Raw genomic sequence first — 22,203 nt, 5'->3', positions numbered from 1 at the left:
ACTCTGAGAGTGAAAAGAGACACTGTCATCAATAATTGCATCTGGACAATAGGCATAAACATGGATTGTCCTAAAAATATCATGTCCTAAACATTGTCACCCTACCTGTGCACCTTTTATAAAGCCCTTAGCCTTTTCCTCTGAGTGAGATAGAAAGCTTTTAGAAGGTCAAGAGAAGATTAGTGACATGATTTGGTTTATATCTTACCAAGAGCATTCACTCTACTGTGTTGAGAAGCACTTCCTGAATCAATGAAGGAAAAATATGCAATCTTAAAATATGTTATGTATACCAATATGTACTGTGAGAATAGTATTCCCTGAAGCTTAACTAGCATTTGCCCTGTGTCAGGCTAACTTTTTTGATCCTCACAACAAACCCACGGTGCACCACAACTGAGATACAGTTTTTAAGGATTTCCTCAAGGTTATACAGCTAGCAAGTGGCAGTGCCGGGATTTGGATCCAGTCTGATCTCGGAGACCATGCTGCAGGACAAGCAGCCATACCACTTCTCTTCCGTATACTTCATAGGGCAAACTTTCCAGTCATCCAGATGCCATCCCTGGTACAGAAATATATTTTCAAAGACCATGTTCAAAGATAAAGTCAGACCCTTTTCTCTCCTCCATTAAATCCAATAACTTCTTTAGTTGCTTATTTAAGACAGAAGGAAAACATCATAAAGGAAAATGTGTATGATACAGAGACTGTTCTTCAGAATAGTATTTATGTTGTAAATCTTGCAGATTGCATTGGCACATCTGGTAAGCAGATTTTTGTATTCTATACTCGTCATGTTGGTAAGGTCAACCGACAGAAAGGAACCAGAAAATAAAATAATAAAACAAAGGTTGAGCTCTTGATGAGCTGATTGTCTAGACATATACATCTGCTTATCTGCTCAGAGGGGCACATTTTGCTAAATAGGTGTCTCACCCAGTTATTTCTGGGAGGGCCAGGCAATTTTTCAGTGGACATGAGAAAAATGAGTGTGACTAGCCCATAGTTTTATTTGGGGTGGAAACGTGAGATTTTATTGCTAAAACTAAATGTTGCATTTCTAGACCTTCCTTCCTAGGTTTACCAGATGGACAGGGATTAAAAGGGGAATGTGGAACACAATGGATCATGTTTGGGAAATATGTCTCAACTGATATTTAAAAAGAAGCCAGAGGGGCGCCTGGGTGGCTCGGTCGGTTAAGCATCCGACTTCAGCTCAGGTCACGATCTCACGGTCAGTGAGTTCGAGCCCCGCGTCGGGCTCTGGGCTGATGGCTCAGAGCCTGGAGCCTGCTTCCAATTCTGTGCCTCCCTCTTTCTCTGCCCCTCCCCCATTCATGTTCTGTCTCTCTCTGTCTCAAAAATAAATAAAACGTTAAAAAAATAAAAAGAAGCCAGAAATCTTCAATTTGAAAAAAAATGTACATAGGAAATATATATTTTGTGAAGTGGTCCATTGAATCTAAAACTAAGTAAGGAGTTTATTAATATCCCTAGTTATAAAAGCAACAAGTAAAGCAAATAATTACTGGACAAGTTAAAAATGTCCAAAGTCATTGCCTATCAGAGTATGAAAGGAATGGGATGGGCACACATCTCTGCCAAGTACTGAACAATATACTGTGCCCCATCCCACATGAGTTTTCTAGCTGATGAGGCAATTCTGCTAAATGTCTGTACCTGGAGGAAGGAAGGAAGGAAGGAAGGAAGGAAGGAAGGGGAAGGGGAGGAAGGAAGGAAGAGAGAGAGAGAACCATCTTTGCTGTGAATTTTTAACTTAGTTTCATAAAATAAAAAATGTCCTGAACACTCCAAAATTCTCCCTTAAAATAATGTCATTTATGTCATAAATGCTGTTTTTCTGCATATTTCCATTGTTTCCCCAAATTTGATTTTCTTATAGAAAATAAACCTATGGGGGCGCCTGGGTGGCTCAGTCGGTTGAGCGTCCGTCCGACTTCAGCTCAGGTCATGCATGATCTCACAGCTGGTGAGTTCAAGCCCCGCGTGGGGCTCTGTGCTGACAGCTCAGAGCCTGGAGCCTGTTTCAGATTCTGTGTCTCCTCTCTCTCTCTGACCCTCCCCCGTTCATCCTCTGTCTCTCTCTGTCTCAAAAGTAAATAAACGTTTAAAAAAAAAAAATTACCAAAAAAAAAAAAATTAAAAAATAAACCTATGAAAATTAGGGGAATGTTACATCATTTAAGAGCCATAATACTGTGTAAACTTTTTAAAAAGTTTACTGAAGTATAATATACATCCAGAACAATGTACATAAGTGTCAACTCTATGAATTTTCACAAAACAAACACATCTGTGTAACCAGGATCAAGAAACAGAACATTACCTGCTCCCAGAAGTCCCTCAGTCATGAATCACCCTAACTCCCAAGGCACCACTTTCCTGACTTCTAATGGCATGAATTTGCCTATTTTTGTATTTTATATAAATAGAATCATATGATATATATTCTTCTCTGTATGGCTTCTTTTGTTCAACATTACGTTTGTGAGAGTAACCCACATTGTTGTGTTGTAGCTCACCCATTCTCATTACTCTATAGTACTTCCTTGTCTGAGTATGCCACAATTTATCCACTCTACTCTATGTAGGCATTAAACGGTTTCTAAAATTGAGCTAATATGAATAGTACTTCTATGGAAATTCTCATATGCATCTTTCTGTACATACATATGCTGAAATATATATACACACATACACATATATGACCTACGTAGGTATATATAAAAAGATGTATGTAATATTTGCATATCAAAATATACCTATATATTAAATATATATTTTTATATAAATATTGATTATAAATCTTTAATCTAAATTTTGATCAGTAATTTTGGAGAACTATACCAGGGCATGGTACACTATTAAGAATTAGGCAGCATTGCCTAAACAGGAATTTTTTTCTAATTCTGAATGCTCTAAAGACCTGTGTGGCATATGTGTGAATTGTGTTCATTGTAATTCTTCTTTGGCTTTCAAACAAATCTGTTATCTGCCTCCATAATGGATAATCCCCACATCAACTCACATATTTACTAAGTGTCTATAGAAAACACAAATCTAGGGGGGCGCCTGGGTGGCTCAGTCGGTTAAGCGTCCGACTTCAGCCAGGTCACGATCTCACACTCCGTGAGTTCAAGCCCCGCGTTGGGCTCTGGGCTGATGGCTCAGAGCCTGGAGCCTGCTTCCAGTTCTGTGTCTCCCTCTCTCTCTGCCCCTCCCCGTTCATGCTCTGTCTCTCTCTGTCTCAAAAATAAATAAACGTTAAAAAAAAAATTAAAAAAAAAAAAAAAAAGAAAACACAAATCTAGGATAACCATGACTTTGAGTGGCACACATTCTGTTTGAGAATACAAACGTATGGGGCGCCTGGGTGGCGCAGTCGGTTAAGCGTCCGACTTCAGCCAGGTCACGATCTCACGGTCCGTGAGTTCGAGCCCCGCATCAGGCTCTGGGCTGATGGCTCAGAGCCTGGAGCCTGTTTCTGATTCTGTGTCTCCCTCTCTCTCTGCCCCTCCCCCGTTCATGCTCTGTCTCTCTCTGTCCCAAAAATAAATAAACGTTGAAAAAAAAAAAAAAAAGAGAATACAAACGTATACAATCAAATTAGCCTAACTGCCAGGGTAATCTTATACTCTGGTGTTTTGTTGAAGTTTTTGAGACCACCAAACATGCACACACATGAAAAGCATTTTAAAAGTGAAACACCTATTTAACATTTTCTTTAAAAATAGAAACACTGCCATTTCTCTTCCTCCCAAAGGAGTGTCTGCAGCTGAAACAAAATTAGTCAAATTAATTTCAAGGGATACAGAAATAAGGTTTCAGCATTTTCCATTACTGCTATAATAAATGGTTATTTATTTAAAAATATTCAGGGGTGCCTGATTGGCTCAGTCAGTTAAGTGTCCAACTCTTGATCTCCGCTCAGGTCATGATCTCGCTGTTCATGGGTTTGAGCCCGTGTTGGGCTCTATGCTGACAGCATGGAGCCTGCTTGGGATTCTCTCTCCCTTTCTATCTGCTTCTCCCACTCTCTCTGTCTCAAAATAAATAAAAAACTTTTAAAAAAATAAAATGTCTAAACACACTATGAAACACAAATTAAAAAACAATGATTGCAGACAGTAAATGTTATGAGAGTTTAAGTTGAATTAATGAAATTTTCCACACAATCTCTCTGAGGTTATTTTTGTTAAATGACATATCTTGGGTGTGCCAGTTGCTAGGTAAAACTTGGACGTTTAGTTATAATCTGGTTACTACTATTAAAATAAGATTGGGGGGCGCCTGGGTGGCTCAGTCGGTTAAGCGTCCGACTTCAGCTCAGGTCACGATCTCGCGGTCAGTGAGTTCGAGCCCCGCGTCAGGCTCTGGGCTGTTGGCTCAGAGCCTGGAGCCTGCTTCCGATTCTGTGTCTCCCTCTCTCTCTGCCCCTCCCCCGTTCATGCTCTATCTCTCTCTGTCTCAAAAATAAATAAACGTTAAAAAAAATTTTTTTTAATAAAATAAAATAAGATTGGTAAGGGAAGGTTGCTATAGAAATTTACCAAGTTGCAGCTTATGAAGACAGAATAAAATCCCTCATAATATCATCCACAAGGTTTGCATTGCAGCATCCCTAAAAAGAAATTTTATTTGTCAAAACCACTGACTCAATTTCAAATGCAACTTACAATGGTCTTATAGCGCAAATAATACATACTCCCAGAAGGTATTCAGAAGTGAGTGAAATGTGTGTGAGCACTGGGTTTTGCAATATTATGAATATGCATTTAAACTTAGGTGATTTATGGGGCGCCTGGGTGGCGCAGTCGGTTGAGCGTCCGACTTCAGCCAGGTCACGATCTCGCGGTCTGTGAGTTCGAGCCCCGCGTCGGGCTCTGGGCTGATGGCTCAGAGCCTGGAGCCTGTTTCCGATTCTGTGTCTCCCTCTCTCTCTGCCCCTCCCCCGTTCATGCTCTGTCTCTCTCTGTCCCAAAAATAAATAAACGTTGAAAAAATAAAAAATAAATAAATAAATAAATAAATAAACTTAGGTGATTTGTTGAAACTTCTCCTGCTTTTTGTTCCATGGAAATAGCTTCATAGGAATATTTTCATTGGTGTTATAGAGTGACCTTAAAATTGCCTCCATCTCCTGGGCCACCATCAAGGAGGGGAAGTAAATCTGGAAGTACTATACACTAAAAGGGATATTCCAGAGCTTCATGTGCAAGCACTGAGTGCTCACCATTTCTGCTTTCTCCTCATTCTCTGGCCCAGGGGTGGGTCTACGACCAGTGGGCCAAATCCAACCCAACACCTATTTTTGTAAATGAACTTTTATTGGAACACAGCCATACCCATTACTTAAGTAAATCATGTTGACAGACACCATATGGTCTGCAAAGCCTAAAATATTTGCTATCTGGCCATTTACAAAAACAGTTTATCAACCCCTATGGCATCTCACTAACTACCCTGTTCCTGCCTTTCATCCCTGCCTCTCACTCTCCTCCATTTTGTTCCATAGTAGGTCAAAGCTCAAAACCTGAACTTCAGAAATATTAATATGTCTTCATAACCTTTGATATTTTTAAGTGGCTTATGTCTCCAACTCCCAAAAAAGTAAATGGGCATAATCCCAGGAAATTAAAAATTTTTTAAATGGTTTGTAATTGATCTTAAATAAATCACTTGATCTCTCAAGTCATTATTTTTGTACGAAATAATGAGGGACCCTAATCCCATGGAGTCCCCTTAGGCACAATGATGCATGGTAGGCTTGCTCCTGAAGTGACTACTAACATCAATTAGAAGAACACCCGGGGTGCCTGGGTGGCTTAGTCTGTTGAGCGTCCAACTCTTGATTTCGCCTCAGGTCATGATCCCAGGGTCTTGGAATAGAGCCCTGCAGTGAGCTCCATGCTGAGCATAGAACCTGCTTAAGATTCTGTCTCCGTCTTTGCCCCCACTCCTCTGCTCCTGCTCTCTCTCTCTAAAAGATAAATAAATAAATAAATAAATAAATAAATAAATAAAATCATTAAAAAAGAACAGGCAAGGGCTGTTATTGTCTCTTTCTCTCCCCCATTTAGTTATCACACATCAGAACTCTGGCCTCATTGAGGGTCTTGGTGACCAGGTATCCATGAAACCTATTGGATAAATCATGCATTTCTCATCAAAACTGAATAAGTTTTAAATTCTTTGTCATGATCTTAGAGCTGTTCATTATCTTGTCTTTCAAATAATTAAGATCAGCACTAAACCAAGTGACCAGATCTTTCAGCAATCATTCATGTTTCAGTTAGGAAAAAGAAGTAAAGAAGACTTTTGCATTTATTTTAGGGGAATATCATACAAAAAAAAAAAGAGGTACTCCCTAAAGATTTTAAAGACAAAAACTTTACATAACTTGAAATTATTGGATCAGAAAATCACTGTATATTTATTTGGTATGCCACTTAAATTACATGGTCATATGTAATTTACATACATACTTTAAAATAAATGAATGTTTTTATCTCTGTTCTATAAAATTCAAGGAATTTTTCTTTGATAATGGATGAAGGGCCATGTCATAGACAAAGGGGAAAGTGGAGAAAGGATAAGAAATACTCTGTGTTCCTTTTTTATACAGTATACAGTGTGTGTGTGTGTGTGTGTGTGTGTGTGTCTATGTGTGTGTGTGTGTGTGTGTGTGTGCAATTTTGTGGTACAGATATTCTCTGTATATATAGTCCTTTTCTCAATTGTTGGGGAAAAGAAGAAGGTGCTACAGGGGATGGAGGAAAGAAGACAGAGTTGGTGATGGATGCATCCCTGGGACTCAACTCTTAGACACTATGTAATTCATCAGGTAGACAGAAGACAGTTCATATATATTTAGGAAGGGAGGGAGAGAAGCAGGGAGCATAGACTCTCAGAATGTTAGGAGTCAACATCTTTAGTTCTGACTGTGTGACCCAGAACACTGAGCTATTTACAATCTTACAGAGATACTAATTCAAACTGGTCTTGTGTTCAGGTTGATATAATAAAAGCAGCTCTCAGCTGATAGACCAGAGTCTATCTCTACTGTGGTTTTGAAATTTTTTACTTATTTGCGGTAACTCTAACTCTCATGAAATGATAAACATTTAAGTTTGTGGAAATGGTCCAGAAGAGAAAACTGGTACAGAATTGAAGACATCTAATAACATGTTATTTCTCTGCCAGGAATTTTGGATAAATGAATGAGTAGAGAAAAGTAAGTGCCTTAGGGCTTAATGTTTATCATTCAATCCCTTTTTAGGTTCCTTGATCCTCAGTGCATCCTCTCATTCCGTTCAAACTATCTCTTCTCTGCTAAAGACATCCATGATCTATGACTAATGGTTAATTTGGAAAATTTCATGTTATGTATATTTTACCACAGGTAAAAACAATTTTGGGGGGACACCTGGGTGGCTCAGTTGGTTAAGCATGCGAATCTTGATTTCAGCCCAGGTCATGATCTCCCAGTTTGTGAGTTCGAGCCCCATGTCAGACTGTGCTGACAGCATGGAGCCTGCTTGGGATTCTCTCTCTCCCTCTCTCTCTCTTCCCCTCCCCTGCTTGTGCTATCTCTCTCAAAATAAATAAAGTTAAAAAAAAGTATTTTTTAAAAACTATGAACTTAAATGAAAATGTAAAAGTATAAAATTTTAGGGACAAAAAGAAAATATTTGGGATCTAGGACTAGACAAAGCATTCTTAGACTTGATAGCAAAAGCACAATCTATAAAAGAAAGAATTGACAAATAGAACCTCCTCAAAACTTAAAACGATTACTCTACAAAGGACCCTCTTAAGAGGATGAAAAGAAACCTACAGACTAGGAGAAAGTATTTGCAATCGCCACGTCCAATAAAGGCTAGTATCTAGAATACGTAGAAAACTCTCAAAAGTCAACTACAAAAAAATCCAAGTAGAAAATGGGGAAAAGATACAAATAGAAATTTTACTGAAGAGGACATATAAATGACCCAATAAACACATGAAAAGATGTTCAACATCATAAGCCATTAGGGCAATGCAAAATGGAAACCACAGTGAGATATCACTACACACCTGTAAGAATGACTAAAATAAACATACATTGCTGGTGAGAATGAAAAATTGTAGAACCACTCTAGCAAAGAGTTTGGATGTTTATTATAAAACTAACCAGGGGCGCCTGGGTGGCTCAGTTGGTTAAGCATCTGACTTCAGCTCAGGTCATGATCTTGCATGTGTTCGAGCCCCGCATTGGGCTCTGTGCTGACAGCTCAGAGCCTGGTGCCTGCTTTGGATTCTGTGTCTCCATCTCTCATTGCCCCTCCCCCCACGTTTCTCTCTCTCCCTCTCTCTCTCTCTCTCTCTTAAAAAAAAATAAAATAAACATTAAAAAATTAAAAAAAGAAAAACTAACCATGCAATTACTGTCAGACTTAGCAGTTGCACTCTTGGGCAATTATTCCAAAGAAATGAAAATTACATTCATGCAAAAACCTGTTCATGCATGTTTGTAGTGATTTCTTTGTAATAGCCAAAATCCAGAAACAACTCAGATGTTCTACAGTGGGTGAGTGGTTAAATAAACTATGGTACACCCATTTCATGCAATACTGCTCAAGATTAAAAAGGAACAAGCTATTGATATATATATATAATAATTTGGATGAACAATTTTGGATGCTGAGTGAAAAAGCCAATCTCAAATGATTATGTATTATATGATTTCTTTTATAAAACATTCTCCTTTTTTTAATTTTTTTTTAACGTTTATTTATTTTTGAGACAGAGAGAGAGAGACAGAGCATGAACGGGGGAGGGGCAGAGAGAGAGGGAGACACAGAATCGGAAAGCAGGGTCCAGGCTCTGAGCCATCAGCCCAGAGCCCGACACGGGGCTCAAACTCACGGACCGTGAGATCGTGACCTGAGCCGAAGTCGGACGCTTAACCGACTGAGCCACCCAGGCGCCCCTATAAAACATTCTTGAAATGACAGAGTTATACAGATTGAGGACAGATAAATGGTTACCAGGGATTAGGAATGGGAAAGGGAGGGGAGGTGAGTGTGGATCTAAGAGGACATCATAAAGGATCCTTGTGGTGAAGGACCTGTTCTATATCTTGACTGGTGGTGGATACACAACCCTACACATGTCATAAAATTGCATAGAACTAAATACAAATGAGTAACATTGGAGGGATATGAATAATATTGCTGGATCATATTAATATAAAAAAATGATTGTACCAGTTTACAGTCCCATCAGCATTACATGACAGTTCCAATTTCTCCACATGCTCACCAGCACTTATTATGGGTCTTTTTAATTATAGCCATTCTAATGATGCATGGTGGTCTCTCATTGTGGTTTTAATTTCTGTTTCCCGAATAGACTAAAGATGTTCAGTATTTTTCATTTTCATGTTCTTATCTATTTTTATATCTACTTTGGTGAACTGTCTATTTAAATCTCTTATACTTTTTAATTTTTGTTAGTCTTTATATTTTTTAATTGTAGGAGTTTTTTTATATATTCTAGACAGAAGTCCTTCATCAGATATATGATTTGCAAATAGTTTTCTCACTCTGTGGCTTTTCTTTTCATTTTCTTAATGGTGTCTTTTGAGGAGCAAAAATTTTTAATTTTTACTAAATACAATTTATCAAACTTTTATGGATCACGTTTCTGGTGTCATATCTACAAAATCTTTGCCTAAGCCAAGGTCACCAAAAAAATTCTCCAGTGTTTTTCTCTAACAGTTTCATAGTATTAGCTTTTGACATTTAGATCTTTGATCACAGTTTTTGCGTAGGATATGAGGTAAGCATCTAAGTTCATTTTTTTGCACAGGCATATACAATTGTCCCAACATCATTTTTGAAAACCCTCTAGTCATTGAATTGCCTTGGCACCTTTGTCAAAACTCAGTTGATGATCAATGTTAAGAGTTTATTTCTGGACTTTCTTTTCTGTTCCAATGACTTCTGTGTCTGTTGTTTTGCCAGTACCATCCTGTCTTGATTAACTATAGTTTATAGTAAGTTTTTAAACACATATTGTAAGTCCTACTTTGTTCTTTCATTTCAACATTGTTTTAATTTTTCTAGATTCTTTACATTTATGTATAAATTTTAAGATAAACTTCTTCACTTCCTTCAATTTAGATAGGGATTATATGGACCTTTTAAATGAATTTGGAGAAAATTGCCATCTTCACAATATTGATTCTTCCAATCAATATTGGAATTATCAAATTCCAATATTGTATTATCAAATACAATAAACATGTATTTTAGATCTTTGATTTCTCCAATATTTTGTAGCTTTCAGTACATGTCGTACACTTCTTTTGTAAAATTTATTCCTAATTTTGACACCACTTTGAATGAAGTTGTCTCTTAATTTCATTTTTGGATTTTTGGATTTTTCAGAGCTGGAATATTGAAATGCAACTGGTGTTTGTATATTGCTCTTGTATCTTGTGACCCCGCTGAACCCCTCACCATTACTCTTGCAGCAGCAATTTTTTTTGTTGCTAGTGTGTGATGGTGAAAAATACAATGACTATTAAAACAGTTTGGTGCCACTGTCTCTATTTGTGCTAAGGGAACCAGCAGCTTTACCCACCATTGCTTTTGTACCAACAAAGCAAAAGGCAGTAATCTGCTAGTGTTCTCTTGATCGTACAAAGGTTCTCAGGGATCCTCAGGAGTTGCAGACAACACTTAAAAGAACCACTGATATAGATGATCTCTAAGTACCTGTCCTAAGTCTGAAATTATAGAACTTTAAAAATCTAAGATAATGTTTTTTACCCAACTTGTCTTAATAACATTTGATTAAATAGAACTACCCTACAACCCAGCAATTGTACTACTAGGTATTTATCCAAAGGATACAGGAGTGCTGATTCAAAGGGGCACATGCACCCCAATGTTTATAGCAGCAGTATTGACAACAGCCAAAGTATGGAAAGAGCCCAAATGTCCATCAACTGATGAATGGATAAAGAAGATGTGGTATGTATGTATGTGTATATATATATATATATATATATATATATATATATATATATATAAAATACTTGGCAATGAAAAAGAATGAAATCTTGGCATTTGCAACAACATGGATGGAACTGAAGTTCCAGCTAAATAAGTCATTCAGAGAAAGACAAATATCATGTAATTTCACTCACACATGGAATTTCAGATACAAAACAGATGAACATAAGAGAAGGGAAGCAAAAATGAAAACAAGGAGAGGAACAAAACATAAGAGGCTCTTAAATACAGAGAACAAACTGAGGGTTGCTGGCAGGGTGTTCGGTGGGGGAATGGGCTAAATGGGTGATGGGCATTGAGGAGGGCACTTGTTGGGATGAGCACTGATTCTATTCCTGAAATCATTATTACACTATATGTTAATCAACTTGGATTTAAATTTAAAAAATCATAAGAGAAAAATTTTAAAATAGCATTCGATTAAATGGCTGGTTTTCATAACAGTTAATATTCTTTAGACAAGTATAAGCATCTCTAAGTAATCAAGTCTAGAAAAGGAATCTTGATGTCACTGTAGTCTAATTACATTAGATTCCAAATTTATATGTTTTCTGTTCTAGGTAGCACTAAAAATAAACAAAATGCTTACACTAGAGATACAGCACATATCAAATATCAAGATTAGAAGCAAAACCAGCTTATAATCTATTGGTCTTGACTAGCACAACCTAATGTTATATCATTTCCAACTAACTATAAGTAAGACAAAATAATAATCAAACTCATTTTCAAAACTTTTTTAAAAGCCCTAATTTTATACTACTATTTATAACAGACCCTTGACTGGAAGCTTAAAATAGCTACTTGCCTACTATTTTTTCCTGCATTTTATATATAGTCAGGATTATATTTAAAATATGATGCTTATAGCTCACTGACAAGTGTACTGTATATTTTAGCTTTTCCCTAGAGAGTAATAAAGTATTGTTGATTCATTCAAGGTAAATAAATAGTCTCATTGCTTCAATCTATGGGATTCCACAGGTTTTGACATCCTTAATCCTTCTGGGTAGGAAAAAAAAAAAGGCAAAAGGACTAAAACAGTCACTGATTGGAAAAATAAAAGAGAATTTGGAAAAAAAATAATTATGTAAAATGAAGGGAAAGATTAAGCTAAGATTAGGGATAAATTGAGTTGATAATAGTTTTGGAGAAACCAGTTATAGATGGAGTTTTGATGTGAAAAAAAAAAATCACACAATTTCTGAGCAGGCAGAGAATTTAGAGATAAGAAATGTTGCACCAGAACTAGATTATTCAGCAGAGGAGGGAAGCAAGCCCAAAGATTTCTGACAGGGCTGAAGCTGGAAGTCAGGATTTCCAACTTCCCCTTTAGGATGTTCCATTCTTCTCTCTTCCCATTAAATATGACTTTCACGGTTTTAATACTCTCTATACCACACGTAGCACTTCCCAGAAGACAGCCAAGCTTCTAAAACTTTAATGGAAAATTGTTAAAATGCATGTCATTTGTATGTGAAGTATTATTACATGACTGGTAATTCGGACATCTTAGATATGTCTTCCTCTTACACTTTATGTGTCAGCTACTGGAAATCTTGAAGTTTTATTGTCTAATGAATTTCTGTTATTAAATATTTAAAATCACCCGAACCTCTTGTACTGTAACATGTCAGCTTCAGCATCAACTTTTTTCCTCCCAAAGACACAAGAGTACCATTTCTTCATGCTGCATACCGTACATTAGGTGGGCCATTGTTTCTGTCTACACATAGGATAATTTCTTATGACCACATGTCATACTTGACAATGAAGAACTAACTCCAGTTCTTAAGATTTTGAAGAACTCATGAATGACATGAAATCATTAAATAAGCTGCATGCCTTCAAATATGCTATTGGTTTTCCCTTTTTCCTACTTATCACCAATTCTTGATAAGTCTTTTGTAGCTACTCCCTAAATCTGTATGTGGAGATCTCTACCAGTTTGTTTTGTTTTGCTTTGTTCTGCTTTGGTTTTGCCTGCAGCTTTCTTTTAAACAAGTACCGGCATGTACTTGCATAGAGACTGCTGATTAAAAGAAATAATAAAACATTTTCATTAGGTTTTGTGCCTTGTTTTGTGTCCAGGTCAGAGCACTTATGGGCTATAATTAACTATGCTTGCACTTTGTTACAAGAAAATGTAAGTCTCCACTCATAACACGTGTGTGAAATCTTTTCTCCAGTCAGGAAAAGCTAGGGATCATTTTTTCCAACATAAATCTTCTCTCTGTTATGAATTAAATCTTAAAGTATTGGCACATATATTTGGCACTAACGTGTGTAATTTTGATATTGAGTCCTTCTAATGTTCCTCCTTTAAAGAATTTTAATTCTTCTCCATCATTCTCCATAATTATCCTTTGGTTTTACCCATGCAAAATGAGTAGAAGTCTCAAGGCCCCTGCTTCTAGACTGGTATCCTTACAGCAAACAGAGTTATTCAAAAGAGACATTTCTTTTCATTCCAACTTCCAGGTAACTGAGGCTGTTGAGGATAGGAAGCCCATGTCTTGGGGGAACCATCTTTCTTCTAAGGAAAAACCTTCGTGACTTTGGAACTCTGGTTTCAAAAAGTATTTTTCCTCTTCCCCGCCCCCACCCTCCTCCACCTGGTTGTTGTTAACAGCTATGTATCTCAGATTCTAAAAAAGTTATGACTTCAGCAAAAACGGAAACACTGAATATTCAACAGTGTAAGATACAGACAGCGAGGAGTAGCAACAATCCCATGTTTCCCATGGAAGTGCAGAATAGTGGGAACAGTCTCTCATGGGAACTAACATTTATGATCTGTGACAGGCCAGGCCCTGTTCTAAGTGCTTTGTGTGGATTAGTTCATTTCATACTCACATGCACCACATGGCATAGATTCTCTTTTCATGTCCAGTTTTCTCTGAGGCCACAGTTAACTTGTCTAAATTATGCCAGGCTCGGGTTCCAGAGCCTGTTTTCTCTGCCATGGTGCCATATCACCGTCTCCTTCTGTTGAGCTCCCACAGAACGTTGCTTACAGCTCCTTTAGGAACTATTATGTCTGTTCATCTTCCAGGTAATAATTTCCTTGAGAATGAGGTCTTTTGAGCTTGTGTCATCGTCCAGCACTCTGCAGCTGGTGACCTGGATGATCCTTCTTCACATTCTCATGGAAAAACAGGACAAAACGTAGAGACTGATAATGATAGGCTGTGCAAATATCTCACATTTCCAGATACTTCCTTCTGCTAATCCCTCTGTATGGATCGTCTCTTCTGTTGCCCACAGTAATCCCCTGACGTAGCTGCCATCACTGTCTTCATTTTCTAGAGGAAGGAACTGAGAAGCAGTGAAGTTAATCAACATGTCAACGTCACACAGGAACATAGCAGAGCCTTAAGTCCAAGGAGAGCTTCAGGGCCCACGCTCTTAACTGCTCTGCCAAGCCATCTGCTTTAATTAGAAGTGCTTCTCCATCCCCCTTGGTCACTGAGGGCACCCAGCACCAGAATTGAGAACATTTATGGAGTTGCTGCTATGCTCTGCATTTGTCATACACTTCAAGTTTGGGGCTGGTCAGGAGGCAAGAGGAGCCTGTCAAAGGAATATGTGTATGGATAGAGCAGAGGCCATGGATTTTACTTCATTTATCTGTATGAAAACCCTGCCTCAACCCTGAAGCAATTAAAACATAAAGGAAAAGAAAACTCCATGCTCAGTCATGCAGTGATTTATTTTATTGCATCTGATTTGAGATTTACAACAGAGAGCATGTTTTCATTAAAGGCCTTTCCTGGGCATTACAGGCATTATAATCAACGCAGTCTGTGCTATTGGAAGATATTCTTGTTTACTACAGATTCAACTATTCAACTTCTACATCCCAGCCCCTCCCCCAGCAAGAAAGAAAACCATAGGACCTCACGTTTTCAACACTGGTACCTGGTCCATCGTGTTCAATTCCAAGTGACACTACAATAATTCATGTTGAGGAGAGGAGAATATTTAATTTGATATTTTCAGCTACTATAGACTGTGTTCATAAATCCCTCACTCCTGTCTAGAACGGGTGGAGTGGTGTGAAGGGAGGAAAAGTATCCCTCAGCCGCACTGGATGGGCTGGAAGGAAAATTAGCACACAGAACAATGTGCCACTGGTTTTATTTATCCCATTATTAAGAAGCCATGATAATAACAAAAGTAATGCCCAAATAATAGCATTAAATGGCAGGAGATAACATCAGGAATAGATGAAGTGGGGTAAATTCATTTCTGTTATCCTTGTTTTCATTAAGTTGTGCATAAACGGGACATTTCCATGTATGATTACCAATTATAGCAGTCCAAAGTAACTAATGTTTATGTAGTGCAGATTCAGTTTCCAGAATTCTTTCACATGTATTGTTCTTATTGAGCCTCCGAGATGGTCATCATATCATTGTTGGAGGAATGAGAACCACCCCATTTAACAAATACAGAAATGAGACTTACAGGGGTTTACCCAAGGTCACACAGGAACAGGTAGATCTCGGACTTGAACCTGAGTCCTCTGAGTTCACAACCTAAGTTGAATTTAGGGGAAAAACAGCCTTTTCGGTAGCGCCAAGCTGATGAGGTCTGAAACATTAGGCTACAACACAAGGGTCTTGCATAACAGTGAAGCCACCTGGTACCGAACTGTACTTTTACGTACTGAAGCCTTTAGGGACTACTGGGGTGAAGGGGCAGTGGGATGCTGTCCCTAAACTACTGTGATTTTTTAATTTCATACGTTTATGTTATAAACTATTTCTGCTCCTCCCCTATTTGGCTGTCAGCTGTCAGTTTTTGTTGATCACTTTGCTTCTAGAGCAGTGGTTCCCCAAGTTTGGTTGATGGAACAGCACTATCAGCATCACCTAGGAACTCATGAGCAATGCAAATGCTAGGTATCAACTGTACTTCAATAAAAAAATAAAAGAAATAAAATAATAAAAAAAAGAAATGTAAATTCTCAGGCCTCATCTCAGACCTACTGAATCAAAAAGCTCTGGGAATAGAGCCCAGCAATCTGGTTTAACGAGCCCTCCAGGTAATTCTGATGCTTTGAAAGCTTGAGAACCACTACACTAAGCAATGATTCTCAAACTTGGCTGTACATTGGAATCACCTGGGAGCTTTAAAAACTACTGAGGCTTGTGTCCCAACCCCAATGATTCTGGCTTATTGGTCTATAATATGGTTTTCAACCTCAGCACTATAGGCATTGCACACTGGATAATGATTCACTGGGGAGGCCTATTCTCTACCAGCTAGATGTTAGTAGCCTCTGTCCTCCAACACAATTGTAATTACCAAAAATGTCTCCAGAAATTGCCAAATGTCCTCTGGGGGCCAAATTGCCTCAAAATGAGAAGTACTAGTCTAGGGGCATGGCCCAGGTACTGGGATTCTTAAAAGCTCCCTAAATCATTCTAATGTACAGGCAAGACTGAGAACTATTACTCTGGAGAGTTCCCAGTAGTGAGGAGCTCTGGATGTGCAGTGGACTAAGGAACAATAAAAGCTAAACTTTATAGCATTGAGTATAAAGAAAGAATAAATCAACCTGCAGTGAAGAGTCCAGCAGTTTGCCTGTAAGTAAAGTACATGAGCTCTAGGGCATAAATTTCACATCAACCAATGGGCTTCTTACATTTTTGCTTACTTTCCGTTTGTTATGTTCCAGAAAACTGACATAAACAGGTACATTGCACATAACTAAAACATCCCAACACAGTAGGCATTGCTTTGTACTAAATATAGTGGTGGACAGAGATCCTACTTTTGGATCTAGTCGTTCTATAAACAGGGTGCTTATGAGCATACCTTGTGGTACAAGTCCTTAGGTAAATCTGGTTTTGACAGGCTAAAAATGCAGCCTGTCAATTTTATATTGACTTTGACATAATCCAAATCAACCACACACATACATACATATACATTCATATTCAATGTATACATTCATTTCTGCCATTTTAGAGGTATTTGAGTTTTCAGGTGATGATCAGGGACTTTAACAACATATATTTCAACTGTAGAAAGTCCTCAGGCTAGAATCAAGGAAAGGATCCTTCAGTAAAATCCATACCCAGCAGATTGCCCTCTGCTCCTTCAGCGATTGTTCTGTGGTGTTCCTCTGTATCCCCTTGAGAATGAGATTAGACCATGGGACGCACATCATGTTCAAGTGTCTACTCTGTGGCTCTTATCAGGCTGGATAGTCTCATCACAGCCCAGACTGAGAGGTCTCCAAGCACAGAGTTTCTGGCAGCTCCTGTTTAACCTGAAGTCTTAAATAGAACAGTATTCTCCCATTTCCTCAAACGACTTGTTCACAGGTGTGTGGTTTCTTTCAACGTGAGGAATGGAAATACTACACTGGGATGCTGATAAACAACTTTTAAGTAGAAAGTAAATTACAAGATGGATGTATTTTCAGGGCAAAAGTGGTACTAATTTCAAAATATGAAAATATTGGCTTCAGTTAATGAGTTGGGATTATTAATTCATTCAACACCTACTATGTGCTAGGACCTGTGTGATGTCCTTGGCAGTTATAAATATGACATAATAGCATAGGCCCTTATATGGCAAAAATAAGCTATGACTGCCCCAAGGTGCCCAGTTAACCCTTGAACCAATCTAACTTGTCTGTTTGTCAGACTAGTTTGGTTTTTCTTTCAATGAAGTGATAGTAGCTTGTTAACATTAATGAAATCAACCAGTTCTTTTGCTCTATAAGATTTATCTTATACAGTTGCCTATCTTTTCCTATCCTAGTCTAAATTCTTTCATGGATATGCTTTTAAAAATACAAACCTTTTAATTAGACAATAGAACTGCTTACCAGAAAAGTAGGCAAAAAAGATCATAAAAGACTGTTAAAAGGTATTATTTCCATATGTTCCCACTTTTTTTTTAAGGGCATAGGAAGTTTTCTGGAAGAAAACACACTTAACAATTAACAATGGATGCCTTTGGGCAGGGATTTTAGGGGCCTTGATTTTAAGGGAGACTTGCTTTTCATTACATGTTTTTATACAGCTTTTTACCATTTTAAATCTTGTGTTTTTAATTTTAAATGCTAGTAAATAACAGAAAGGATGCATTCCCAGCAGTCTTTCAGAAGTTCCAAAATATCTCTTCTAAATAAGAGAAAAATAGGTGAGCTACACTCTATGCCTCTTTGATTCCCTCTTTTTTTTTTTCTTTTTTTGTATATGCTTTATTGCTAAAACAGAGTGAGCTGAGACTTGGAATGTAAAATTACCCCTACACTGGTTCCATGAAGAAAGAGATTAATAAGCAGAACCTGTTTGAGATCGGGTAGTTAATGGGGGCCTCTTTGAGGAAGCCACCTTTAATCAGAAAAGGAAGAAGTTGCCACAGGCAGTGACCTAATTTCCCCTGGCTACATTAGGACAGTTACTTTCCATACATTCTTTCAGAATGAAGTGGATATAGGTTTTAGAAGTCTCCTTGTGATTGTCCGGAAATTTCCTCCAATGATTTCTTTCATTTTCCTTTGTCTTTAATTCCCAAGCAGAATCAAGGTCCACTCCAGGAGAAAAGAAAAGATAACAACATACATAACAAAGCATCTCCTTATGTCAAAGAAAGACAATTCTATGATCTCTTTGGTGCCCACCAATTCTATAGTATCTTTCCCTTCAGTCCTTCCTCTATATCTACCCCCATCTGGCAAGCATGAAAAAGGAAAAAACTCAAGGGCCAGAAAGAATACATGCTCAGTTGTGTCTTTTTCTGTATCATTTTTCTTAGCACTTGTCATTTATTCCCTCACAGGACCTCAGAGTCTCCCTTGTTAAGCAAGAAACATCCTTTTCTCTGATTATTGGATGTGTGAATTGGGAAATCCATCTATGTGGATTTCAGGATCCTCTGTTTCTGAAATGAACCAACTGTAACAGCTAAATTACTCCAAAGCATATCCTATAACAATCCCTACACATTTCATTTACATCTCTGTAATACTTCAGTGGAGAATTACACTTGTAGGACAAAATACTAAACTCTCTATAAAAAGTAGTTTTCAGGTTTTCTTTTCTTTATAGGGGAAGAGTCATCTCAGAAATAGTGTTTTGTGTCTTGCATCAGCATTAACAATCAGCAGTCAGCAATGGTATAATATTTGTTAGCTTCATGAAAACTGTCAGAGTTTAGGGCAATGTTTCCGTGAAGAGCCCATCAATTGTTCTTGGACAAAAAGTTTATGTGGAAATTCTAAGAAGACACCCACCAAGACTGATCAGAATGCAAGGAAAAAGAGATGAGAGGCAAAATTGGATTAAGGACAAGGTCCTTTCAGCAAACTATTCAAAAGAAAAGGAAATGTGTTTTAAGTGTTCAAGAGAGAATTTCTAGAATAAGTCATACAAGGTCTTAGCCATAAAAATAGGATTTTAGGGGTGCCTCGGTGGCTCAGTCTGTTGAGTGTCCTACTGTCACTTTCAACTCAGGTCATGATCCCAGGGTCGGGAGATCAAGCTCTGTGTCTGGCTGTGTGCTGAGTGTGGAGCCTGCTTGCGATTCTCTCTCTCCCCCTGCCCCTCCCCCGCACTCATGCTTGCGTGCATGTGCTCTTGAAGAAGAAGAAGAAGAAGAAGAAGAAGATTTTAGAGTGCCCTATATTACTAAATTCAAAATGAGTATCATGTTAATGGCCACATTGACCAAGAAATTAAGCCTTACATAGTCTTTTAGAAATGACAGAACAGAAATTCAAAGCTCAACTCAGAGTTACTAAGGCAATAGGTATTTTGCAAAAAAAAAAAAAGAGAAAAAAAGCCCCATTTATCAAGTTAGTAGGATAGTGTTTCCTAATGAGTGGAGTAGGTTTCAATTCTGAGTTACTAAGCAAAAATTAGAAGGGAAATCAATACCATTTTTACTCTTGAAAAGACATCAAGTATTCAGCAGGGACTTCCCTTTTAGGTAGCTGAGCTATTATTCAAGCCCATGCTTTGGGTATAATGCCTAATTAGATAAATATCAGCAACTCACAGTGGACTTTATATTATTGCTACTTACCGCAGCCACTAGAGGGTATCCATCCTTTCCTTCCAACAAAGGTTTTAAATTGTCAACATAGAAGAATAGATTTGCCTGCAAATGCCACAAACAGATCACAGTAACCACCTTTCTCCATATGATAGAGGGAAGTTTAAGCCTAAATAAAGAAAGGCCACTTGTGACACACTTAGTGAAACAGAATCAGCCCTGTAAGCTAAATTCAAAATGACTTTAGGGTGTTAACCAGCTAACAAGTCAGTGCATCCTAAACCACTTCCTTCTCCCAGGATTCTCCATAACCTCGCATTCAGAGCCTTTGCTGCTTGTCTGGAGATAACATAATCTTCCAGCGGGGCTACTTGAAAACAAGCTTTACTCACGGTTTAATAAAAATAGGTAAGAAATGACTGCCTGCTTCTCATTCAAGCTGTCACCCAAACCCTAACCTTTTGCAACTCTTTGAAAAGTAGGCAGTATGACTACTTCACATAAGATCAAAGGTTCATCTCTTCTATTATTGTATTTATCATTCTCAACATTTTCCCAGAAAAAAAAAATGCTACGGCTTTAAGATATTTTTTTTGAATGATAATAATACTCTATCGCTGCCATGCTAACTGGAAAGCATAATGAATAATGAAATTTAGAAGTTTGGAAGATCATTAGATATGTAAGTGTCCATGTATTCCATGCCAGCTCTGTCATTTCTTACCGTGGTGTCTCCTTTTTTCAGCTGCTGGCTGGGCGCTGGCCTTTTGATCACAATGACTTTGGCGTATTTCTTTGCAAGCTGTTCCCCTTTTTGCAGAAGTCCTCGGTGGGGATCACCGTCCTCAATCTCTGCGCTCTCAGTGTTGACAGGTAATGTGGTTCTTGCCCTCTACTCTTGTTACATTTAGAAAAACATTTTCTCAAAAAGAAGACAAAAAGCCTTGAGAGTTGGTGGCCAGGACAGTTGTTAATTAAAATATCAATAATTAAAGTGAATTAAAATATCAACAATCTTGCCCTACTGTTGAGAATTGCTTTACACATCTGCTGGTTATTAGCCATCTTTAGTGCAGGGGATTTGTATTTAGAGCATTTTGCCAGTTATAGCTATTTGGTACCCTATGGCAACAAAGGAAAAATGAACATATTAGATGGAAGGAAGTTTGGAAAAGGAGATTTTTGGACATGCAAATCCTATATTTTCAATGGTAGATTTCTCATTAGAAAAAAGAAGATACCATTCGATTATATTTATAATGCTTGATTACTTGAGCTGAGTGGTGAGTACATAATATTGTTTTATTCTTCTTCTGTGTTTCTTTGAATGCCTGAAATGTTTCATAATTTTTTAATGTTATTTTTTAATGTTTATTCATTTTTGAAAGACAGAGAGAGACAGAGCACAAGCAGGGGTGGGGCAGAGAGAGAGGGGACACAGAATCTGAAGCAGGCTCCAGGCTCTGAGTTGTCAGCACAGAGCCTAATGTGGAGCTCGAACCCACGTGAGATCATGACATGAGTTGAAGTCAGACACCTAACCGAATGAGCCACCCAGGTGCCCCCGGAATGTTTCATAATTTTTTTAAAAAGGGCAACAACAGAAGCACCCCTTGATCAGATTCTGAAAAACCCATCAAGTATATCTTTCTGGAATTCTCCTCAAACATGGATGTTAAGACTTCTCTAAAGGAGTACTTCTAGATGGTATTTTCCTTACCGTCTAATTTTCATAGCAGGATCTATAAAAAGTGATGTTAGGAACTTTATAATACATTCTATGGAGTCCTTTTATATTGAATATTATCCTATGCAAATGTTCTTTAATCACCTATTTAATTTAGAAGAGGTTTCTATTTTTTCTGTCTCACACTCTGGTAATAATTCTATCAGAGCACCTGAGTCCGATCATTATAGACATAAAAGACTCACTTTCTTAAAGAACATTTAAGTTTTTACAGATATCCTGTTATTTGTCATTTGCAATTAATTTCGGGGACCAAATTGTTACTGATAAAACATAAAAAATACTCGTTCCATTAGGAGTTGAAAATTATAATGGTATTCTTATTATAAATTTAAGCCTGTAATAACT

General features: G+C 37.8%; 1 protein-coding gene across 1 annotated transcript in view; it reads left to right on the top strand.

The window, feature by feature from the left end:
- The window catches only part of EDNRA (endothelin receptor type A), a 62,344-nt gene that overhangs the window by 12,806 nt on the left and 27,335 nt on the right, over positions 1-22,203 (top strand). Inside the window, exon 3 of the mRNA XM_045466241.1 lies at positions 20,854-20,981. Within this exon, the coding sequence (XP_045322197.1) occupies positions 20,854-20,981 (128 nt within the window). The remainder of the gene's footprint in view (positions 1-20,853; positions 20,982-22,203) is intronic.

This window comes from Leopardus geoffroyi, chromosome B1 (genome assembly GCF_018350155.1).
Source record: "Leopardus geoffroyi isolate Oge1 chromosome B1, O.geoffroyi_Oge1_pat1.0, whole genome shotgun sequence".
NCBI classification, from domain to species: Eukaryota; Metazoa; Chordata; class Mammalia; order Carnivora; family Felidae; genus Leopardus; species Leopardus geoffroyi.
This window is presented reverse-complemented; position numbering and strand designations above follow the sequence as displayed.